Source organism: Podarcis liolepis, assembly GCF_965112155.1.
Source record: "Podarcis liolepis genome assembly, chromosome: 6".
NCBI classification, from domain to species: Eukaryota; Metazoa; Chordata; class Lepidosauria; order Squamata; family Lacertidae; genus Podarcis; species Podarcis liolepis.
The window spans coordinates 5156719-5177170 of record NC_139559.1 but is presented as its reverse complement, the minus strand read 5'-3'; the positions used below and the strand labels follow the sequence as shown (position 1 = coordinate 5177170).

General features: G+C 47.7%; 1 protein-coding gene across 1 annotated transcript; it reads left to right on the top strand.

Annotated features, from left to right (window-relative positions):
• The first annotated feature begins 6488 nt into the window (after nt 1-6488).
• Nucleotides 6489-20331, top strand: LOC310708843 (immunoglobulin kappa light chain-like). The gene is made up of 4 exons (XM_083507724.1): nt 6489-6743; nt 8924-9226; nt 10162-10473; nt 18180-20331. The coding sequence occupies exons 1-4, from the start codon at nt 6671-6673 to the stop codon at nt 18299-18301; spliced, it is 810 nt and encodes a 269-aa protein (XP_083363850.1). The 5' UTR covers nt 6489-6670; the 3' UTR covers nt 18302-20331.
• Nucleotides 20332-20452: the final 121 nt, after the last annotated feature.

Below are 20452 nucleotides of genomic sequence, written 5' to 3'. Positions count from 1 at the left end.
AATGTCCTTTTTCACTCACCCCGCCAAGGGTAGGCTCTCCAGCTTAGCTCTTGTGTCGTTGCTTAGATCGTCTGCAAGGGGGGGGTGCGGACTTCCTTTTAGCACACCCCCCGGTCGTCTCTAATTCAGGGTAAAAATTTTTAAAGTCCCAATCCGTCTTACTCACGGGTAGTTCTTTCAGTCCAGATTTTCAAGGAAGGAAGTCGGCGCTCTCTGGTTATGGCTCGCGGCTTCGCTCCACCGAGGTAGCGATCGACTCTCAGTGCCACGCCACCCCCGTATCCCCTCCGCAGCCTTTAAAAAGGCTCTTTGCGAATCAGGGGGGGGCGCTTAAGGCACCCGCCGAGTCTTCAGTCCGCAGGCTTCCGCGCCTGCGGTTTTTAAGGGTCCCCGCGTCGCCGGCGCGGCAAAGACCCATCCTCAGTGGAGCCGATTCCCTCCGGAGCTCGGAGGAAATCCGCCATTTCCAGATCGCGTCAACCCGGAAGTCCCCAATAGTTTGCAAACTTCTGGGTTTGCAGCGTTTGTGAGTCAAAACATTCAAGAACTAAGCTGTTCAGAAACCAAGGTATGACTGTATATAAAAATGTAATAAAACATTAATTATTATTATTATTTAAATTCCTATACAGCATTGCCTTCAGACGGCTGGGGGGTCAGATAACTCCCCATACCCTCCAACATTTCTCCAATGAAAATAGGGGCATACTTAGGAAAAGTGGGACATTCCAGGATTGAATCAGAAACCGGGATGACTTCTCTAAATCAGGGACGTCCCTGGAAAACAGGGACACTTGGAGGGGCTGTTGTGGAAACTTGGTAATCCTGATTGGAGCCCAGAAAGGCATTTAAAGTCACAGGCAAAGTCAGTGAGATCTGTGGAACATATAAAACAGTCAATCCCCAAGTGGGTGGGATTGCCTAAGGGGTGCTAAGAGGCAGGAGGCAGCAGGGGGGTGCTGGAGATGGACCCTTCTGGATGCATTCATCTCTTATCAATGATTGACCAGGCTAGAGCGAAACACCTGTGACGTTAACATATGAGAGTGCTGGAGGTGAAATAGTTAAACAGGTTACCCAATCAGAACCCAGGGGGGTGGAGTCAGAGGGACTATAAAACCAGCTCTGGGAGGGGCGAAGGGAGGAGTTCATTGGGTGGTTGGTTGGAGTGGGAGTGAATTGGGATAGAGTTTGTGGGTAGGCTGAGTTAGTGTAGCGAAATAAGCTGAGTCAGGAACAGTTAGGAGCTAGGAAGACGAGTAAATATCTGAGAGGTGGTTTAGTGAGTGAGAGCAGGTAGCGGAAGTTATAGGTCTGGATAGGCACCCCATGATTGTAATTGACCGATACCGTTTATGAAACCACACGCTTGCTAAACTGCAATAAATAAACAGAAGTTTATGTTCCAATTTAACTTTGACTGGACTCAGTATTGTACCAGGTAGGGCCTGGGTGGTGGCAGCGAGAAATCAAGTGGTGGCACAGGGATCAATAGACGGTGAAATGTCTGGGGACCCTGTGTGATCGCCACAGCACCTTCCTCGCTTTGTATTTACAGTGGTACCTCGGGTTACAGATGCTTCAGGTTACAGACTCCGCTAACTCAGAACCCAGAACTTGTGGTCCTCCAGATATTGCTGATATATGCTCATGTGATGTTTATTGACAGAACCCAGTATAGATATTCAAAAAGCACTGAAAGGTGGACAGGGAATGGAAGTTGCGACTCATCGTGCTTTAGGTTGACACTGAGTTTCAGGACATTGACTGACCAAACCCAAAGAGTGCTCACTAATGGTTCCTCATCGTCCTGGAAAAAAGCAACAAGTGGGGTGTTGCAGGGTTCTGTGCTGGGCCCATTGTTGTCCAATGTCCTTATAAATACAGTGGTACCTCGGGTTACAGACGCTTCAGGTTACAGACGCTTCAGGTTACAGACTCCGCTAACCCAGAAATAGTACCTCGTGTTAAGAACTTTGCTTCAGGATGAGAACAGAAATTATGTCCTGGCGGCGTGGCGGCAGCAGGAGGCCCCATTAGCTAAAGTAGGGCTTCTGGTTAAGAACAGTTTCAGGTTAAGAACAGAACTCTGGAACGAATTAAGTTCTTAACCTGAGGTACCACTGTAAAGTTTTACTGCTCTTATTGCTTTCAAAGTTACTTCCTTTGCTCACTTTTGTTTGTACAGTGAACCCTTGGTTTTTGAGTGTCTCTGAAGCCGAACAAATCGGTTTTCAAACGCCAAAAACCCAGAAGTATTGCTTCCATTTTTGAACATGCTGTGGAAGTAGAATGACTTCCGAGGCCAATTTCTCCATTTTCTCAATGGGCTTTGCCAACCGCCCATTGAGCCTTGGTTGTCGAACATTACGGAAGTCGATTGGTCTTCCAGAACGGATTACATTTGACAACCGAGATTCCACTGTACTTGTGGAAATCACAAGATCTCCAGTTACTGGTAATAGCTGGAAGCCCTGGATCAAGTTCATCCACATTGTTGAATTAATGCAACTAAATAGTTTTAATTGGATTTTGAACAAAAAGTTGCTGTTTTGAATTTAATTGTGTTAATATCTTCTCTTGTTGTTGTTTAGTCATTTAGTTGTGTCCGCCTCTTCGTGACCCCCTGGACCAGAGCACGCCAGGCACTCCTGTCTTCCACTGCTTCCCACAGTTTGGTCAAACTCATGCTGGTAGCATTGAGAACACTGTTCAACCATGTCGTCCTTTGTCGTCCCCTTCTCCTTGTGCCCTCCATGTTTCCCAACATCAGGGTCTTTTCCAGGGAGTCTTCTCTTCTCATGAGGAGGCCAAAGCCTTGGAGCCTCAGCTTCAGGATCTGTCCTTCCAGTGAGCACTCAGGGCTGATTTCCTTCAGAATGGAGAGGTGTGATCTTCTTGCAGTCCATGGGACTCTCAAGTGTCTCCTCCAGCACCAGAATTCAAAAGCATCCATTCTTCGGCGATCAGCCACCTTTATGGTCCAGCTCTCACTTCCATACATCACTACTGGGATAACTATACGGATCTTTGTTGGCAAGGTGATGTCTCTGCTTTTTAAGATGCTGCCTAGGTTTGTCATTGCTTTTCTCCCAAGAAGCAGGCATCTTTTAATTTTGTAATTTCCAGTATCCCTGCCAAGAAAACTCCATTATCTTCTTTAGTGGGTCATAGAATAAAAGAATTGTAGAGTTGGAAGGGACCCTGAGGATCATCTAGTCCAGCCCCCTGCAATGGAGGAATATGCAGCTGCCCCATACGGGGATCAAACCTGTGACCTTAGCGTTATCAGCACCATGCTCTGACCAACTGTGCTATCCAGGTTGTGCAAACCACTCTTCTGAATAATGTTGTCTACAGGGTAGAGGGCACTGGGCATGAGCTTATGGAACCAAAGGGGTGTTGGCCTGAAAAGGTTTGGGAAACGCTGGTATAAAAGGTCATCAATGCAACCTGTTGATATAACAGTTCAATATATTACAGCAATAGTGCATGAGAACACACCCCAAAGGAAATCATCATGTAACCTGTGTGAAACAGACTCACGCTGTAGCAAAACAACACTCAACGTTCAGTGGGCCTATGCAACTTTCTAAATCTGGGCAATTGCTTTCTGCGTTGCAGCTTCCATTGAACAATAAACCCCATTTGGGGAAGTTCTGCTGGTTAAATAACTGCTTCTTAAGCAACTGTGCATGATTCACATCAGATAATACCCTTCTGGAAAGGGGCACAGCAGAGACCGCTGGTCATGTTATTTTTAGCCGCCGGACACAACAAATTGCTCATTTTAAAACTCAGCTTTGACAAAGCAGCAACACAAAATGTACCGTATTTTTTGCTCTATAAGATTCACTTTTTCCCTCCTAAAAAGTAAGGGGAAATGTGTGTGCGTCTTATGGAGCAAATGCGGGCTGCGCAGCTATCCCAGAAGCCAGAACAGCAAGAGGGATTGCTGCTTTCACTGCGCAGCGATCCCTCTTGCTGTTCTGGCTTCTGAGATTCAGAATATTTTTTTTCTTGTTTTCCTCCTCCAAAAACTAGGTGCGTCTTATAGAGCGAAAAATATGGTAATCTGGAGATCTTGGGGTCTTTCTAAAGAAAGCTCAACAACATTTGGGGTGTCCTAGTTTGTACTTTTAAAAATATGACAACTCTAGCTGGTGGTTCCTTTACTACTATGTTATGAGCCCATTTCAGGTGTGTCGTTAAGAGCTTTTGCCATAATGTTTATTTATTGATCTAACCAACTTGCACCCTGCTTTACATTCCAGCAGAACTCTCAAAGTGGATTGCACATCTCAACAAAAACACACATTCCACATTCAATGCGACTGCTAACAACACTAATATTTAAAAAGCCACATTTTAAGCAACATGACGAAACAAGGATACGTCAGAACAACATACATTAGCATATAAGACAAATAAATATCTGTAAGCAAAATAAATGCAAAATGCAAATCATATAGAAAATGTCAAAACAGCAAGGTACAACATCAGGAAACAACACAACTAAAATATATAGCTTTAAAAATCTCATAAATATTACCCCCCCCCAAAAGGGAGGGGAGGATACCTTAATTATTTGTACAATAACATTGTATTAAAAAATGTATATGTTAGAGGACAGTAGGCTTCAAAATGCATTATTATTAGTAGTCGTGGTAGAGGTAGTATTTAATTTATATACTGCTTGCTTTCCAGAATGGCTTCTAAGCACTTTACAAGTTTTTTCAAAAACCAGTTATGAAAATATAATTATAAAAATATAATGTTGGTAGAAAATGACAGAATAAAATGGATTATATTAAGGAAATTAGCAAAAATGTGCCTATTAGGTAAAACATGCCTACAAAGGGGTAACTGTTGGGGAAAATGTGCCCTAAGCAGCTGATTAATTGTCATCAATACAATGGTACCTCGGGTTAAGAACTTAATTCATTCCGGAGGTCTGTTCTTAACCTGAAACTGTTCTTAACCTGAAGCACCACTTTAGCTAATGGGGCCTCCCGCTGCCGAAACACGATCTCTGTTCTCCTCCTGAAGCAAAGTTCTTAACCTGAGGTACTATTTCTGGGTTAGTGGAGTCTGTAACCTGAAGCGCCTGTAACCTGAGGTACCACTGTACTTAAAAAAAGAGAAATAAATCTGCTAGTGGATGAAGGAACTTGGTGGACTGAATTTAAGATTAGAAAAATGAGAAACCAAGGGAAATGGAGAGAGAAAGTGTGAATCAACGCAGCGGTGGAGCAAGCCGATCGGGCGCCTGGGGAGGTGTGCATGCCCTGCGCCCAGGGGCATTGCCAGGATTGTGGTTGAATCCTGACAAGAGAGAAGTACTGTTTTTGGGGGACAGGGGGCGGGCAGTTGTGGGGGACTCCCTGGTCCTGAATGGGGTAACTGTGCCCCTGAAGGACCAGGTGTGCAGCCTGGGAGTCATTCTGGACTCACAGCTGTCCATGGAGACACAGGTCAATCCCATGTCCAGGAATTCCAGGGCAGCTGTCGACCAGCTCCATCTGGTACGCAGGATGAGACCCTATCTGCCTATGGACTGTCTTGCCAGAGTGGTGCATGCTCTGGTTATCTCCCGCTTGGGCTACTGCAATGCGCTCTACGTGGGGCTACCTTTGAAGGTGACCCGGAAACTGCAACTAATCCAGAATGCGGCAGCTAGACTGGTGACTGGGGGCGGCCGCTGAGACCACATAAAACCGGTCCTGAAAGACCTACACTGGCTCCCAGTAAGTTTCTGAGCACAATTCAAAGTGTTGGTGCTGACCTTTAAAGCCCTAAATGGCCTCAAAGGCCCAGTATACCTGAAGGAGTGTCTCCACCCCCATCGTTCTGCCCGGACACTGAGGTCCAGCTCTGAGGGCCTTCTGGCGGTTCCCTCATTGCGAGAAGCAAAGCTACAGGGAACCAGGCAGTGGGCCTTCTCGGTAGTGGCGCCCGCCCTGTGGAACTCCCTCCCACCAGATGCCAAGGAAATAAACAACTATCTGACGTTTAGAAGACAACTGATGGCGGCCCTGTTTAGGGAAGTTTTTAATGTCTGACATTTTAATGCATTTTAAAATCTTTAGTTGGAAGCCGCCCAGAGTGGCTGGGGAAACCCAGCCAGATGGGTGGGGTACAAATAAAAAATTATGATGATGATGTCTGCAGTGAGGATGAATGGAGGGGGAAGGCCCTTCACTCAGCAGTTTAGCTGGGTGAAGCCTCTCCTCCCTTTTAAAATAGGTGTGACGGAATGAGAGGGGGGGCTTAGGTAAGAGGGGAGGGGCTTGGGGCGTGGGTGAAGTGCAAAGGGAGAGGGGTTGGTCAAGTATGAGGATGGGCAAGGGGGTAAATTAATTATTATTGAGACTTTTTTTGTAAATGGCTTCATGTTTGTTGTTTTTGTTGTTTACAGTCAAGCAGTGGAGTTGGCAAGTGAGGCAAGCAGGCGTTGCAGCACCTAGTATGTGGGTGTGTGGATATCATTCTGTGCAGGGGAGCCTGAAAGCAAAATAGGCTTTCCAAATTTGGGGAAGTGAAACTGGCTTGTATTAATTGCAGAAGGAAGTGTCACAGCCAAAAGAAAAGAAAAGCCTTTCTTCTGCAACTGAAACAAGAGTTCCCAAGACACAACGCAGACGGGAATGTGGGTTTTCCTGCCACTTTGATGGCTGCTTTCAACTCTTCGCTGTGGCTGATCCGTCTCTTCCTACAGCTCCACCTCTTCCTGCAAACCCCTGGTGAGTCTGGAACAAACAAACTCGTAAATGCCATTAAATCGACTAGGACCTGCTTTCTGAGCTTAGTGAATCCCGGTGAAACATGCTCTCTAGGGAGGGAAGTGATTTGTGGCTTCACGCTGCTTGCATGCAGTAGAAACCCAGATGAAGAGGACCTTTCAAGTCTCTTCATTGCGGTCCATTTCAGATCCTTCCAGAGTTGGGTTCAAAAGTTTATTGATAGCGTTGCCACTGGATCTCCAGAAGATTAGGACCGGAGACTCAGAGGGTGGCAGTTAGGGCCTCCATAGGGGTAAATGCTAGAAGGAGCAATTTCTCAAGGGCTACTGGACATGTTGACTACATTAACACATAAGTGCATTGAGGTTGAATCCCGACAAGACAGAAGTACTGTTTTGGGGGGACAAGGGGCGGATGGGTGTGGGGGACTCCCTGGTCCTGAATGGGGCAACTGTGCCCCTGAAGGACCAGGTGCGCAGCCTGGGAGTCATTTTGGACACAAAGCTGTCCATGGAGGTCAATTCTGTGTTCCAGGGCAGCTGTTTCTCAGCTCCATCTGGTATGCAGACTGAGACCCTACCTGCCCACAGACTGTCTCCGCAGAGGGGTGCATGCTCTGGTTATCTCCCGCTTGGACTACTGCAATGCGCTCTATGTGGGGCTACCTTTGAAGGTGACCCGGAAACTACAACTAATCCAGAATGTGGCAGCGAGTCTGGTGACTGGCAGCGGCCGCTGAGACCACATAACGCTGGTCCTGAGAGATCTGCATTGGCTCCCAGTACATTTCTGAGCACAATTCAAAGTGTTGGTGCTGACCTTGAAAGCCCTAAACGGCCTTGGTCCAGTATATGTGAAGGAGTGCCTCCACCCCCATTGTTCAGCCCAGACACTGAGGTCCAGCTCTGAGGGCCTTCTGGCGGTTCCCTCATTGTGAGATGTGAGGTTACAGGGAACTTGGCAGGGGGCCTTCTCGGTGGTGGTGCGCCTCCCTATGGAACGCCCTCCCACCAGATGTCAAGGCAATAAACTATTTTACTTTTAAAAGACAACTGAAGGCAGCCGTGTTTAGGGAAGTTTTTAATGTCTGATGCTGTGTTGTTTTTAACACTCGATGATTGGGAGCCGCTCACAGTGGCTGGGGAAACTCAGCCAGATGGTCGGGGTATAAATAATAAATTATTATTATTATTATTATTATTATTATTATTATTAAACCTGCTGGATCAGACCAGTGACCCATCTAGTCCAGCATCCTGTTCTCACAGCAGCTGGCCAGATGCTTAGGGGGAAAGAGCCTGCAATCAGGATTTGAACACAAGACCCTCTCCCCTCCTGCAGTTTCCAGCAACTAGTATTCAGACACATGCTGCCTCCAAGAGTAGAGGAAGAACATCAGGGCTAGTTGCCATTGGTAGTCTTATCCTGCAAGAAATTGTCTAACTCTCTTTAAAAGCCTGCAAAGTTGGTGGCCGTCAACAAATAATTCTTTCAATACATTAGTAGCTGGTGACCGGTTAGGGAGCATGCCCCTGAATATCATTGGCATCTGTCTGTCTCGGGAGACAGTGGAGGAGTGTGCCTTTAAGGGCGAAGCCAAACTGTTGGAAGTTTGCACCACCTCCTGTGGCCATAGAGACCGACAGGTTTTGTTGCAGCTGGGGCAGATGAAGGCGTCCGGTTGCGCCAACGCAGATGCACCAGGACGTTTCTTCTCTGCGCTCCTCCCAGCGGTCATTTGTCCTCTGGTGATTGCTATGGATGTATCCCCACAGTTATTTCTGCTGCATCACCCAAGTGACCTCCCCGGGGTGCAAGCCTGGGCAGTGTGTATAGAGGTCCTTTGCTGCCCAGATGACAAGACCCTCCCTCTTGGCCTCGCTAATGTGGTCCAAAGGAAAGCAGAGCAAGGCGTTTGGCTCCAGCTTGGCTGCAGGAGTTGCTGGAATGAGGTGGACAAGGAGCCATCCAACCACCTTAGGGACTCGACTCTGGATTTTTGTAGGGTTTACTCCTCGGCCTTTTCTTCTCCCAAAAAGAGTGGGGTTGGGGGTTGTTCTTCCATGGTTTTGAACTGGAGGTCAAAGGCTGCCTCCAAAGTGATTAAAATGTTTTCAATCAAACAGGGGTGGTAAAAGCAGAATCTGGAGAGGAACCAGAACTCTATGATGTTCTTTCAGATGCCACCCTTGTAAAGGTCAAGCAGGAGCCCAAATTTCTATCTGCATCCCCTGGAGAGAGCATCACCCTGCACTGCCAACTGACCCGGGCAATTGTCCACCCTACCGTGACATGGTACAAGGAGTCCCAAGCTCTTGACACAGGAACCGATTCCCGGGTGAGAAGACTCCATCCTGACTCGCAAACAGACTTCTCCATCCTCATCCCCAACATAGAACTCCAGGATGCTGGGACCTATTACTGTACGAAGGAAATCTTTGGAATGAAGCGCAAGGGGAAAGGCAGTGTGGTTTCTGTGGTTGGTAAGTGACTGACAAATTGTCTTACATTGGTGGGGAAGAACATTATCTCCTAGCAGTGAGAGGCTCCAGGGCTGCCTTCCTGTGTTTTTCCAGAATTTCCTTTCCTTTGAATGAAGATCAGCAGGGACTGTTGGGTCTTTATTTACACATATAAAGGTAAAGGGACCCCTGACCATTAGGTCCAGTTGTGGCCGACTCTGGGGTTGTGGCGCTCATCTTGCTTTATTGGCTGAGGGAGCCGGCGTACAGCTTCCAGGTCATGTGGCCAGCATGACTAAGCTGCTTCTGGCAAACCAGAGCAGCGCACGGAAATGCCGCTTACCTTCTCGCTGGAATGGTACCTATTTATCTACTTGCACTTTGATGTGCTTTCAAACTGCTAGGTGGGCAGGAGCAGGGACTGAGAAACAGGAGCTCACCACATCGCGGGGATTCGAACCGCTGACCATCTGATCAGCAAGTCCTAGACTCTGGTGTAACCCACAGCGAGCACATAAAATCATAAAATTGTAGTTTGGAAGGGACCGAATCTGCAATTCTCCCCCAGGAGGATACCTCAGGGAAGATGGGGTCACCAGGCTATTTCTCAAGGGACCAGCAAGGCTTATTTTTAGGACTATAAGCTGTCTGTTTCCATCCCCGTCAGCACCCTGTCAGTCAAAAGGAGACCCTGGTGACGCAACTTTGGTTGATTTCTTCTTCCCTTCCCTTTTTCCATTTGTGTTGTAACATTTCAGATTGAAGTCATTGCTAGTTACTGCATTTAAAAAAAAATTATATGAACATCACTTTGGGAGTCTTTCTGGCTGAAGAGTAGGATATAAGTCCTATGAATTAATTAATTAATTAATTAATTAATTAATTAATATTGATCTTTCCTTAAAAGCTCAGAGCACAAAAAGTCCACATTTTAACAATTGGCTTTGTCTGCTCAGTTCCGCCCAAAGTGTGGCTGAAAATGGACCCTCCCTCACCTGTCCAGGTGAATGACACTGTGACAGTCACCTGCTACGTGGAAGGCTTTTATCCCAGATACATCATTTTTAACTGGCTGAAGGACCGGGAGGAAACCCCGCTGGAGGCGCCAGTTTCCGAAATCCTGAATCAGGATGGGACCTTCTCCCTTCGGAGTTCCCTGGAAGTGACAGCAACTAAGCAGAACAGCTCTTCTGTGTTCACTTGCCGGGTTGTGCACATCTCCCAGCCCATTAGCAAATCTGCGGTGCTAAAAGTCTTAAGCAGCACAGGTAAGCCTGAACCCCATTTCCCCCAGAAGTATCTGGATATATGTGAAGGCTGCTTTCTACCGAATCAAAACAATAGCTTGCTCAGCATTGCCTAGTGACGCTGAAGATCTCCATGGCTTCCCAGTCCTGCTACTGGACCGCCAGTAACAAAGACATTAGTAAGAAGAGCCCTGCTGTATTGTATCAAATGTTCATCTCCTTCATCCTTAACCTTCAAAGAAGGTGCTCTGGAGTGCAACTCCCACCAGCCGCAGGCAGCCAAACTGTGCTGGCCAGGGCTGATGGGAGTTGTAGTCCAAAACATTTGGAGGGCACCACGTTGGCAAAGGCCGATTTAGTCCCATTCCCTTTCCCCCCACAGTGCAGAACAGATGCTTTTGAGACACATACTGGCAGAGCAAGGTGGCTAATAGTCCTCTCCTGTTGATGCTTCCTAGCTGCTGGTATTCTGTGGCGTGCTTCCTCTTGACATCATCATCATCATCATTTATTATTTATACCCCACCCATCTGGTTGGGCTTCCCCAGCCACTCTGGGCAGCTTTCAACAAAATACCGTAATACATCAAACATTAAAAGCTTCCCTAAACATGGAGGACCCACATAGCTATCTCTGCTTCCCTCAATTTGTCTTCTCCCCTTTTAAAATCCTCTAAGCCAGTGGTCCTCACCACATCTTGGGGCTAATACTATTAATAATGTTTACAGTTATACCCAAATTAAAATAACCACCAGCCCCAACTAACATTTAACCAACACCAACCCAACAAAACAAAACAAAACAAAACAAAACAGGGGAACCAAAATTAAAACCATTTAAAACCCCATGTATACAACCTGGGACCATCTTAATGCAACACATGTACTCTTCCAGTGTGGCTTGGGGCCTTCCCCCAAATTGCAGATTGCTTTGGAACGAAGCTACTTTGTCTTTCTGATGTCATGGACTGGTTGGGCACAGAGGAATGGTGGGAGGAACCAGCTGGGGAACCAACAAGGGAAGAAGACTCAGAGTCCAAGGATTGGTGGTGGGACAATGTCAAAGGGAGAAGACAGAGAAGGGGAAGTGTCAGAAGCTGAAGAGGTAACAGGGCTTAGTGAGCTGGGAGAGTCATAGAATCATAGAGTTGGAAGAGACCACAAGGGCCATCGAGTCCAACCCCCTGCCAAGCAGGAAACACCATCAGAGCACTCCTGACATATGGTTGTCAAGCCTCTGCTTAAAGACCTCCAAAGAAGGAGACGCCACCACACTCCTTGGCAGCAAATTCCACTGTCGAACAGCTCTTACTGTCAGGAAGTTCTTCCTAATGTTTAGGTGGAATCTTCTTTCTTGTAGTTTGGATCCATTGCTCCGTGTCCGCTTCTCTGGAGCAGCAGAAAACAACCTTTCTCCCTCCTCTATGTGACATCCTTTTCTATATTTGAACATGGCTATCATATCACCCCTTAACCTCCTCTTCTCCAGGCATGCCCAGCTCCCTTAGCCGTTCCTCATAAGGCATCGTTTCCAGGCCTTTGACCATTTTGGTTGCCCTCCTCTGGACACGTTCCAGTTTGTCAGTGTCCTTCTTGAACTGTGGTGCCCAGAACTGGACACAGTACTCCAGGTGAGGTCTGACCAGAGCAGAATACAGTGGCACTATTACTTCCCTTGATCTAGATGCTATACTCCTATTGATGCAGCCCAGAATTGCATTGGCTTTTTTAGCTGCCGCGTCACACTGTTGGCTCATGTCAAGTTTGTGGTCAACCAAGACTCCTAGATCCTTTTCACATGTACTGCTCTCAAGCCAGGTGTCTGTGGTGGAGAGGAGGCCAGAATCAGAGGCAGAAGCTGAAGCAGAAGGGAATTGAAGCCAAGAGACAGAGATGAGTCCGGCTGTTGAAGAAGCAAGAGTGTCTCTTCCTTCTGCTGTGACAAGCTCCCCTTCTCACTTGTTCCCCAGAACCAGAAGAGGCATGAAAAGGGTGGTTCTCTGCATGCTGGCGCAGTCTCTGATTGCTTAGAAAAAGCCCTGGAGAGAACTTAGACAACTGTAGGGAAGCAGAGACTTTCAGTCTCAGCAACTAATTTTAAAGGAGAAAGGCCACTTGGAATACACTGCTCTGACACTCAGCCAGGTCTATGGAGGTCCTGTTTTAGCTGGTAAAAAGTCAACTCCAACTTTGAACTGGGTGATTACTGACTAGCCTGTGACATCTGACTTGTGGGGACTTTCCAGATTTTGGCTTTAAGCTGGCTACTAGAGATGCTCTATGCTTGAACTGAGCCAGTGGAGGCTGGTCTATTGGGAAGAATGCGGCACTTTCAGACCACCCCTGAATCTGAGCTCAGCCAGCCACCATCTGTTTACCTTTTTCCTTACAATCAATGCAGGGTTTGGCCTTGTCTCTCAGCTTCCTCCTTCTTAAGCTCAGCATTGCCCGTTGGTTGAACTCAGAGGGGAAGAGAATGAGTTGGCTCTGTCCATCATTGGCCCTGGTGCCCCTGCCTTCCATGCCACCAATCCAAAAAAGGGCACCAGTCACCACTGCCGAACTTGTGACCTTCTGAAAGCAAAGTGTGTGGTGGCTCCTTCTCTGTGGAAACTCCTTGAAGGTTGCCCAATGCAAGTGACTCATGATGAACGCAAGGGTTCATGGAAAGTGTCTTCTGTTGCCAACACCAACACTTTCCAGCAAAGTAACATGTCGCCAAGGCAACCGTCTCCATAGGCAACTTTTTTGGCACAATCCCAATTTCTGCGGAGTGTTGACGGAGAGCTCTGTGCAATCCCATTGGCGAACGGCAACCACCTGCAGCAGCACACCAAGTCTCTCCAAGCACATGGCCAGCGCTTCAGCCCTTCTCCCGTCTTATATCTGAAGGAGAGGGAGATGGAAAGGTTTCAGCAAACCATCTTTCGTGCATTGTGGATATTTACTGAGGACTTTTGCAGGTGCCATGAGAGTTGCTGCTGTTCTGGGCTGCACCAATAGAAGTATAGTGTCCAGACGAAGGAAAGTTGCTGTTGTTGTTGTTTAGTTGTTTAGTCGTGTCCGACTCTTCGTGACGCCCTGGACCAGAGCACGCCAGGCACTCCTGTCTTCCACTGCCTCCAGCAGTTTGGTCAAACTCATTCTAGCAGCTTCAAGAACACTGTCCAACCATCTCGTCCTCCGTCGTCCCCTTCTCCTTGTGCCCTCCATCTTTCCCAGCATCAGGGTCTTTTCCAGGGAGTCTTCTCTTCTCATGAAGTGGCCAAAGTATTGGAGCCTCAGCTTCAGGATCTGTCCTTCCAGTGAGCACTCAGGGCTGATTTCCTTCAGAATGGATAGGTTTGATCTTCTTGCAGTCCATGGGACTCTCAAGAGTCTCCTCCAGCACCAGAATTCAAAAGCATCCATTCTTTGGCGATCAGCCTTCTTCATGGTCCAGCTCTCACTTCCATACATCATACTGGGAAAACCATAGCTTTAACTATACGGACCTTTGTGGGTAAGGTGATGTCTCTGCTTTTTAAGATGCTGTCTAGGCTTGTCAATGCGTTTCTCCCAAGAAGCAGGCGTCTTTTAATTTCGTGGCTGCTGTCACCATCTGCAGTGATCATGGAGGCCAAGAAAGTAAAATCTCTCACTGCTTCCATTTCTTCCCCTTCTATTTGCCAGGAGGTGATGGGACCAGCGGCCATGATCTTTGTTTTTTTGATGTTGAGCTTCAGACCATATTTTGTGCTCTCCTCTTTCACCCTCATTAAAAGGTTCTTTAATTCCTCCTCACTTTCTGCCATCAAGGTTGTGTCATCTGCATATCAGGAAAGTTGCAGTACCACTCTATTCAGCCTTGATCAGACCACACCTGGAATACAGTGGTAAATCCGATTATGAACTTAATTCATTCTGGAGGCCCGTTCTTAACCCCAAACCGTTCTTAACCTGAGGCAAGCTTTCACAAACGGGGCCTCCCGCTGCTGTCGTGCCGCTGGTGCGTGACTTCTGCTTGCATCCCAGGGCAAAGTTCGTTACCAGGAGACCTACTTCTGGGTTAGTGGAGCTCATTACCCGACGCGTTTGTAAAGACGACAGCACGTAACCCGAGGTTCCACTGTACTGTGTCCAATTCTGGGCACCACAATTTAAAGATGTTGACAAGCTGGAAGGTATGCAGAGGAGGGCAACCAAGATGACCAAGGGTCTGGAAAACAAGCCTTATGAGGAACGGTTGAAGGAGCTGGGAATGTTTAGCCTGGAAAAGAGGAGACTGAGAGGAGATGCGATAGCCACCTTCAAAGATCTCAAGGGCTGTCACATGGAAGAGGGAGCAAGCTTGTTCTCTCTTGCTCCGAAGGGTAGGACTCAAACCAATGGCTTCAAGTTACTAGAAAGGAGATTTTGTCACGGTCAGTTCATGGGCGATCGAAGTCCCAGCAGGGGATGTCAGGACCGGGGGCAAGATGGCGGGGTGGGAGCAGGAACGGGGGTCCAGAAGCCAGGGGTCAGGAAGCCAAGAGTCCGAGGGTCAGAGAGCCAGGAGTCACGAAGCCAAGGGCCCAAGGATCAGGAAGCAAGGAGTCAAGAAGTCAAGGGTCAGAGGATCAGGAAGCAAGAAGCCAAACGCAGCAAGGCAGGAAAGGTGTTGCTGTGGCAAAAAGCTGAAGGGAAATGCTGACCTTATAACCATTCCCGGCTCTTGCCACCAGGTGCTGTGAGTTACCAATCGGCCTCACCTTGCCTCTTCAGAACAAACTTAGGAAGGCCCCAGTCCTGCAGAGCCCTATTGGTCACAGGGCCTGGCTCCTGCAGGCACACCTGACACAAGGGCTGTCACATGGAATAGAGCGCAAGCTTGTTCTCACTTGCTCCAGAGGGTAGGACTCAAACCAATGGCTTCAAGTTACAAGAAAGGAGATTCTGACTGAAATCAGGAAGAACTTTCTGACACTAAGAGCTGTTTGAAAGTGTAACAGTCTCCCTCGGGAGGTGGTGGACTCTCCTTGGAGGTTTCTAAGCAGAGGTTGGGTGGCCATCTGTCAGGGATGCTTTAGCTGAGATTCCTGCATTGCAGGGGGCTGGACTAGATTGACCTTGGGGCTCCCTTCCAACTCTGCAATTCTATGATTCTACTGGTGAGCACACTGGCTCCCACAGAGATCACGCTGGCGACCCCTGCGCTAGCACGGCAATTAAGAATAACACATGTAAGTAGAATCTTTCCATAGAGGATCATCGGGGAGAAATCAGATGAGAAAGCTTGCCAGTTCCTAACACTTCATGCCAACTTTCAAAACTGTGAAGAGCTAGAACCAGCAACTCGCCTCCACGCAGAAGATGCCCTTGTCTGCCCGCATACTGCTTTTCTGACCTTATTGTCCTATAGCTGCAACACTGCAGACTTTTCCTCCTCTTCCCCTTTTGGTTTTGCTTGGAATTGGGATTCAAATAAATGTATCAGCTCTCCCTGCCACCAGCCAGCAGTACCACGGTGGACCTGATTGGGGGCCTCCAGACTGTTATGATTTTGCAGGAAGGATACGAGCACAGGCCATATCTTTAGTTGTGCACATTTAAAGTGAATTAATGACTGTCACGCTTCCCCAATTGGTCAGGATCATCCCCTGGAGGACAGTGGGATTATCTAGGGCAGTGATGGCGAACCTTTTAGAGACCGAGTGCCCAAACTGCAACCCAAAGCCCACTTATTTACCGCAAAGTGCCAACATGGCAATCTACCGTATTTTTCGCCCCATAAGACGCACCTGACCATAAGACGCACCTAGTTTTTAGAGCAGGAAAACAAGGGGGGAGAATTCTGACTCAAATGTTGTACTAAACTGTTTAAAACAACAAAGTGGGTGGCTCCTATCCGCTTTGCTGCTTTAAAGCGAGCCACGGTATATAATGAAGAGAATGGGGAAAGGATAGACATTCCATTACAATGTAGCTGTTTTCATTATCACTGGGAAGTCAGTATTGGCAGCGGTCACATAAACTAAAATTTGAGCATTTTACTGTTACAGTGGTACCCCGCAAGACGAACGCCTCGCAAGACGAAAAACTCGCAAAACGAAAGGTTTTTTCGTTTTCGAGTTGCCTCACAAGACGAATTTCCCTATGGGCTTGCTTCGCAAAACGAAGCTTGCCCCGCAAGCTCCGGGGACAGCGGGTCTTCCCCGCTGTCCCCGGACCTCTTTTGAAGCAAGGGGCAGCGGGGAGAAGCGATCTTCTCCCCGCAGCCCCAGGTCCGGGGACAGCGGGAAGAGCTTCCCGCTGCCCCCGACCTCTTTTGAAGCAAGGGGCTGCGGGGAGATCGCTTCTCCCCGTCGCCCCTTGCTTCAAAAGAGGTCCGAGGACAGCGGGGAAGAAGCGATCTTCTCCCCGCAGCCCCAGGTCTGGGGACAGCGGGAAGCGCTTCCCGCTGTCCCCAGACTTCTTTTGAAGCAAGGGGCGGCGGGGAGAAGCGATCTTCTCCCCGCAGCCCCAGGTCTGGGGACAGTGGGAAGCGCTTCCCGCTGTCCCCGGACCTCTTTTGAAGCAAGGGGCGGCAGGGAGAAGCAATCTTCTCCCCGCAGCCCCAGGTCCGGGGACAGTGGGAAGCGCAGCACGTCTTCCCCGCTGTCCCCAGACCTCTTTTGAAGCAAGGGGCGGCGGGGAGAAGCTGTCCAGGACCTCTTCTGAAGGCGGGCGGGGGGCAAAAGTCTTTGTCCCCCCTGCCTGCCTTCCCAGGGGCTTTTACATCGCCCCGGACAGCGGAGAAGTCCTCCGCTGTCCCGGGTGATTTTAAAATGCCACCCGCCAGCATTTTAAGATTGCCCCGGACAGCGGAGAAGTCCTCCACTGTCCCGGGGTTTTTTAAAATGCTGGGGGTGGGAAGAAAAGCCCTTGCCCCCCCCCCCAGTCTTCAGAAGAGGTCGGGGGACAGACTGTCCCCGGACCTGGTCTGAAGGCGGTTTCCATAGGAACGCATTAATTGATTTTCAATGCATTCCTATCGGAAACCGTTCATCGCAAGACGAAAAACTCGCAAGAAGAAAAAACTTGCGGAACGAATTAATTTCGTCTTGCGAGGCACCACTGTATTAATCAAGAATGGTAATAGTCAAGGAGAGAAACCAGGGCTGTGCAAATGAGAAGTGCTTGGAGTATGGAGGAACAGCAAAGAGATCAAATGATTGCACTCCGGTTCCTAAATCTTCTCAAAACAGGCATGGTTGTTTTGAAAGGAAGATTCAAAGAGTGGGAAATGGAATGACTGAGCAAAGAAGAGAGGAGGGGAAAAGGGCAGATAAATAGCTTCCATTTCCATTTTCCCTCCTCGGGGAAAAGCCCCCAAGACCCGCACACACGCTCCACACGGCTCTTTAAAGGCAGCGCTGAGCAGAGCCTCCCGCCTGCATTCGCTCCATAACACACACACACATTTCCCCTTACTTTTTAGGACGGGAAAAGTGTGTCTTATAGAGCAAAAAATACAGTAGTTTTCACTGGATTTTGAATAAACGTGCAATTAATCATGACCCTTTTGATAGCCCCACAATCCCAGAATAAAGGGGCTCCTTTCTCCAAAGTACTTTTTGTAGGGTTCCAATGAATATTATTTTATTTCAGTTTTTGCATCCCAAGCGGTGTTGGTGCTGGGAGGGAGGGGTTTTTTTAAATGTTTCCTGGAAAAGAAACCTATAATTGTGAATAACAAACAAGAGCTGATCTGCCGTTCTTTCTTAACAGGCGAAGGACATCTATTCTCCAGTTCTGCTTTCTGGATTGGATTTATCGTAAATAAGGTCATAGCTGCTTTCTTGCTCCTATGTCTTTTCCTGAGAAAACAGCATCGCAAGAGGAATCCCTAACAAACATTATGGGAGTGAATGAAAACACCAGGCCTTTATTTGCTGCAGCGGATGAGAAGGTTGTAACCAACACACAAGAAGCAGCTGAAATCAGTTTGCAAACTTAAAAAGAGCTATGTTAGTGGAAAGCTCTTGAATGCATTTCTGTTTGTGACAATTTGTAAGCGTGATGTTACAGGGAGCTCAACAGCACATTATACATAAATGAAACTTGGGGAAGAGGGATCTGCAAGGCAAGGCAAAAAAAATAAAAATGGTTACAGGAAAGACAAAATAGGATGTGAATATGCAGCTTTTCAACATAACTTGACAGAATATTGTTGCATGCCACCCCCCTTTCAGAGCATTGCAAGATTCCAGTGGTTCTAGGCACTTACCTGGGGTTCATGTTTATTTTGGAAATGAGGTAGATACAGTAGATACTACAGTGCCTTTATTATAGGGGGTTTACTTACACATATATATGACTTGAGCCTATGTTGGAGGAGCTCACAGCATTAACATGCCAAGCTAATTCAGACAGGCACCAGCCAGATCTCTGAGCCTTTCTCCAGCTAGCCGCATCTACCAGAGTGCAACCTTTTCCCTCCAGGTCACAAACCCTGGCTTTGGTTCTTCTAACTCACTCTAATCTGAGGGCTCATCACATTCCTTTTGTCCTCCAAATGGCCCATCACCCCAGGCGATTTCCTGGTCAGGAGTGTGGCCTGGCTTATATTTTAAGGTTTGGCTTGATTAAATTCTAACACTTACTAGACCCAAGAATTTAGGATGTCTAGCACCCACAAACACATAACCATGTTGACTATTGCTCAAATAACTATGGAAAGTGCTGTTGAAAAGAATCTGATAGCCAGCCACAGAGCACAGAGTTAGGTGACACTACAGCAACCTTTTCTGGTGAGCTGGAGAAGATTGCCCCACAAGGCTGAGAACCAACACAGACCCTTTGGAGGATGAATCAAACACTCCATAGGACTAGGCCCTTAAGTTGTTGGCAGGATCCTCTGGAGCCAAGGTCGAGGACCTTCTTAAGGGGCTGGCCTAGAGAGACCTGTTGAAGAAACCCACCAGCTGTGGAGCAACCCATCTTCAGAAACACTGGTGCCAAATGGTCTGGGTCCAGGCTGAAGCAAGACATGACATGCATCTATGGACCCATAGTCAATGTGTGACTTTTGTGAAAGGGGTCTCCGCTTAAGGAAGCCCCGAAACTCCCTTTATTACCAGCAGCTGTGATCTAGGAAGCAGATAGGATCTACTTCTTGAGCCTTACAAATGCTGGAAACAGATTTTTGGCTCCTGAGTCTAGCACCCTTCCCTGAACTCCCTGCAACACTGACTGTTGGACTTTTGCAGAGTTTGCCTCTGGATCACATTTTGAACCTAGACCGGTTCACTGTGCTTAGCCTTGGTTTGTTTGGACTGCACTGCACCTTCAACACTGATGCACTTGGCAAGTATTTTGCAAAGAAGTTCGCGCCTTGCCCTGCTCATAAATTCTCGGAGCAAATTTGAACGTCACCGAGAAAGAAAGAGGGGTTTTTTTCCTGCCCGTGCAGCCCAGGAGCTCCATACACACTGCCCAGCTTTGTGCCCTGACGCCACTTCAGTGCTGCAGTCAATTCACCACACTGCAAAGACGGGCAAAGTCTAGCCACTGTCTACAGAAACACTTAGATCTCATTATGGGGCAGCTGCTGTTCCAAAGACACAATTTGCCTTTTGAGTCAGGTTCCTGTTTTGCTGTTAGGGACATTTTTTATTCTTATGCATACCTCAATACGTTATTCTGTAAGGTGTGCTATATACAGCAGTTATCTGTTAGGAGTCATTCTGCAAAGAAACAGAAAAGATGATTGCAAGTTTAAGAACCTTTTCTGTGAGTTCTGGGTGTGGTTTTCTAGGCTGATGATTTGTATAAAAGAAAAGAAGTCACAGTTTGAATTTTGCCTGCAGAGAGAAAACACCCACATGCTTTGTTTTGTTGTTTTTGTATAGCTGTAATAAAACCTTTGTTTGAATTTTTACACTGGTCTCGTAGTCCTGTCGTCTGCCACCAGAAGAAAAACCGCCTCTAACATTATCAGCCAATGAACTTCACAAGTGATCCAAATGTTTCTATTACTTCTGTCCCAACATAGCTTCCAT

Coding starts and splice junctions, on each gene's coding strand:
- LOC310708843 (XM_083507724.1), top strand. CDS start 6,671: ATGGCTGCTTTCAACTCTTCGCTGTGGCTGATCCGTCTCTTCCTACAG. Junction 6,744..8,923: donor CCTCTTCCTGCAAACCCCTG/GTGAGTCTGGAA, acceptor ATGTTCTTTCAG/ATGCCACCCTTGTAAAGGTC. Junction 9,227..10,161: donor CAGTGTGGTTTCTGTGGTTG/GTAAGTGACTGA, acceptor TTGTCTGCTCAG/TTCCGCCCAAAGTGTGGCTG.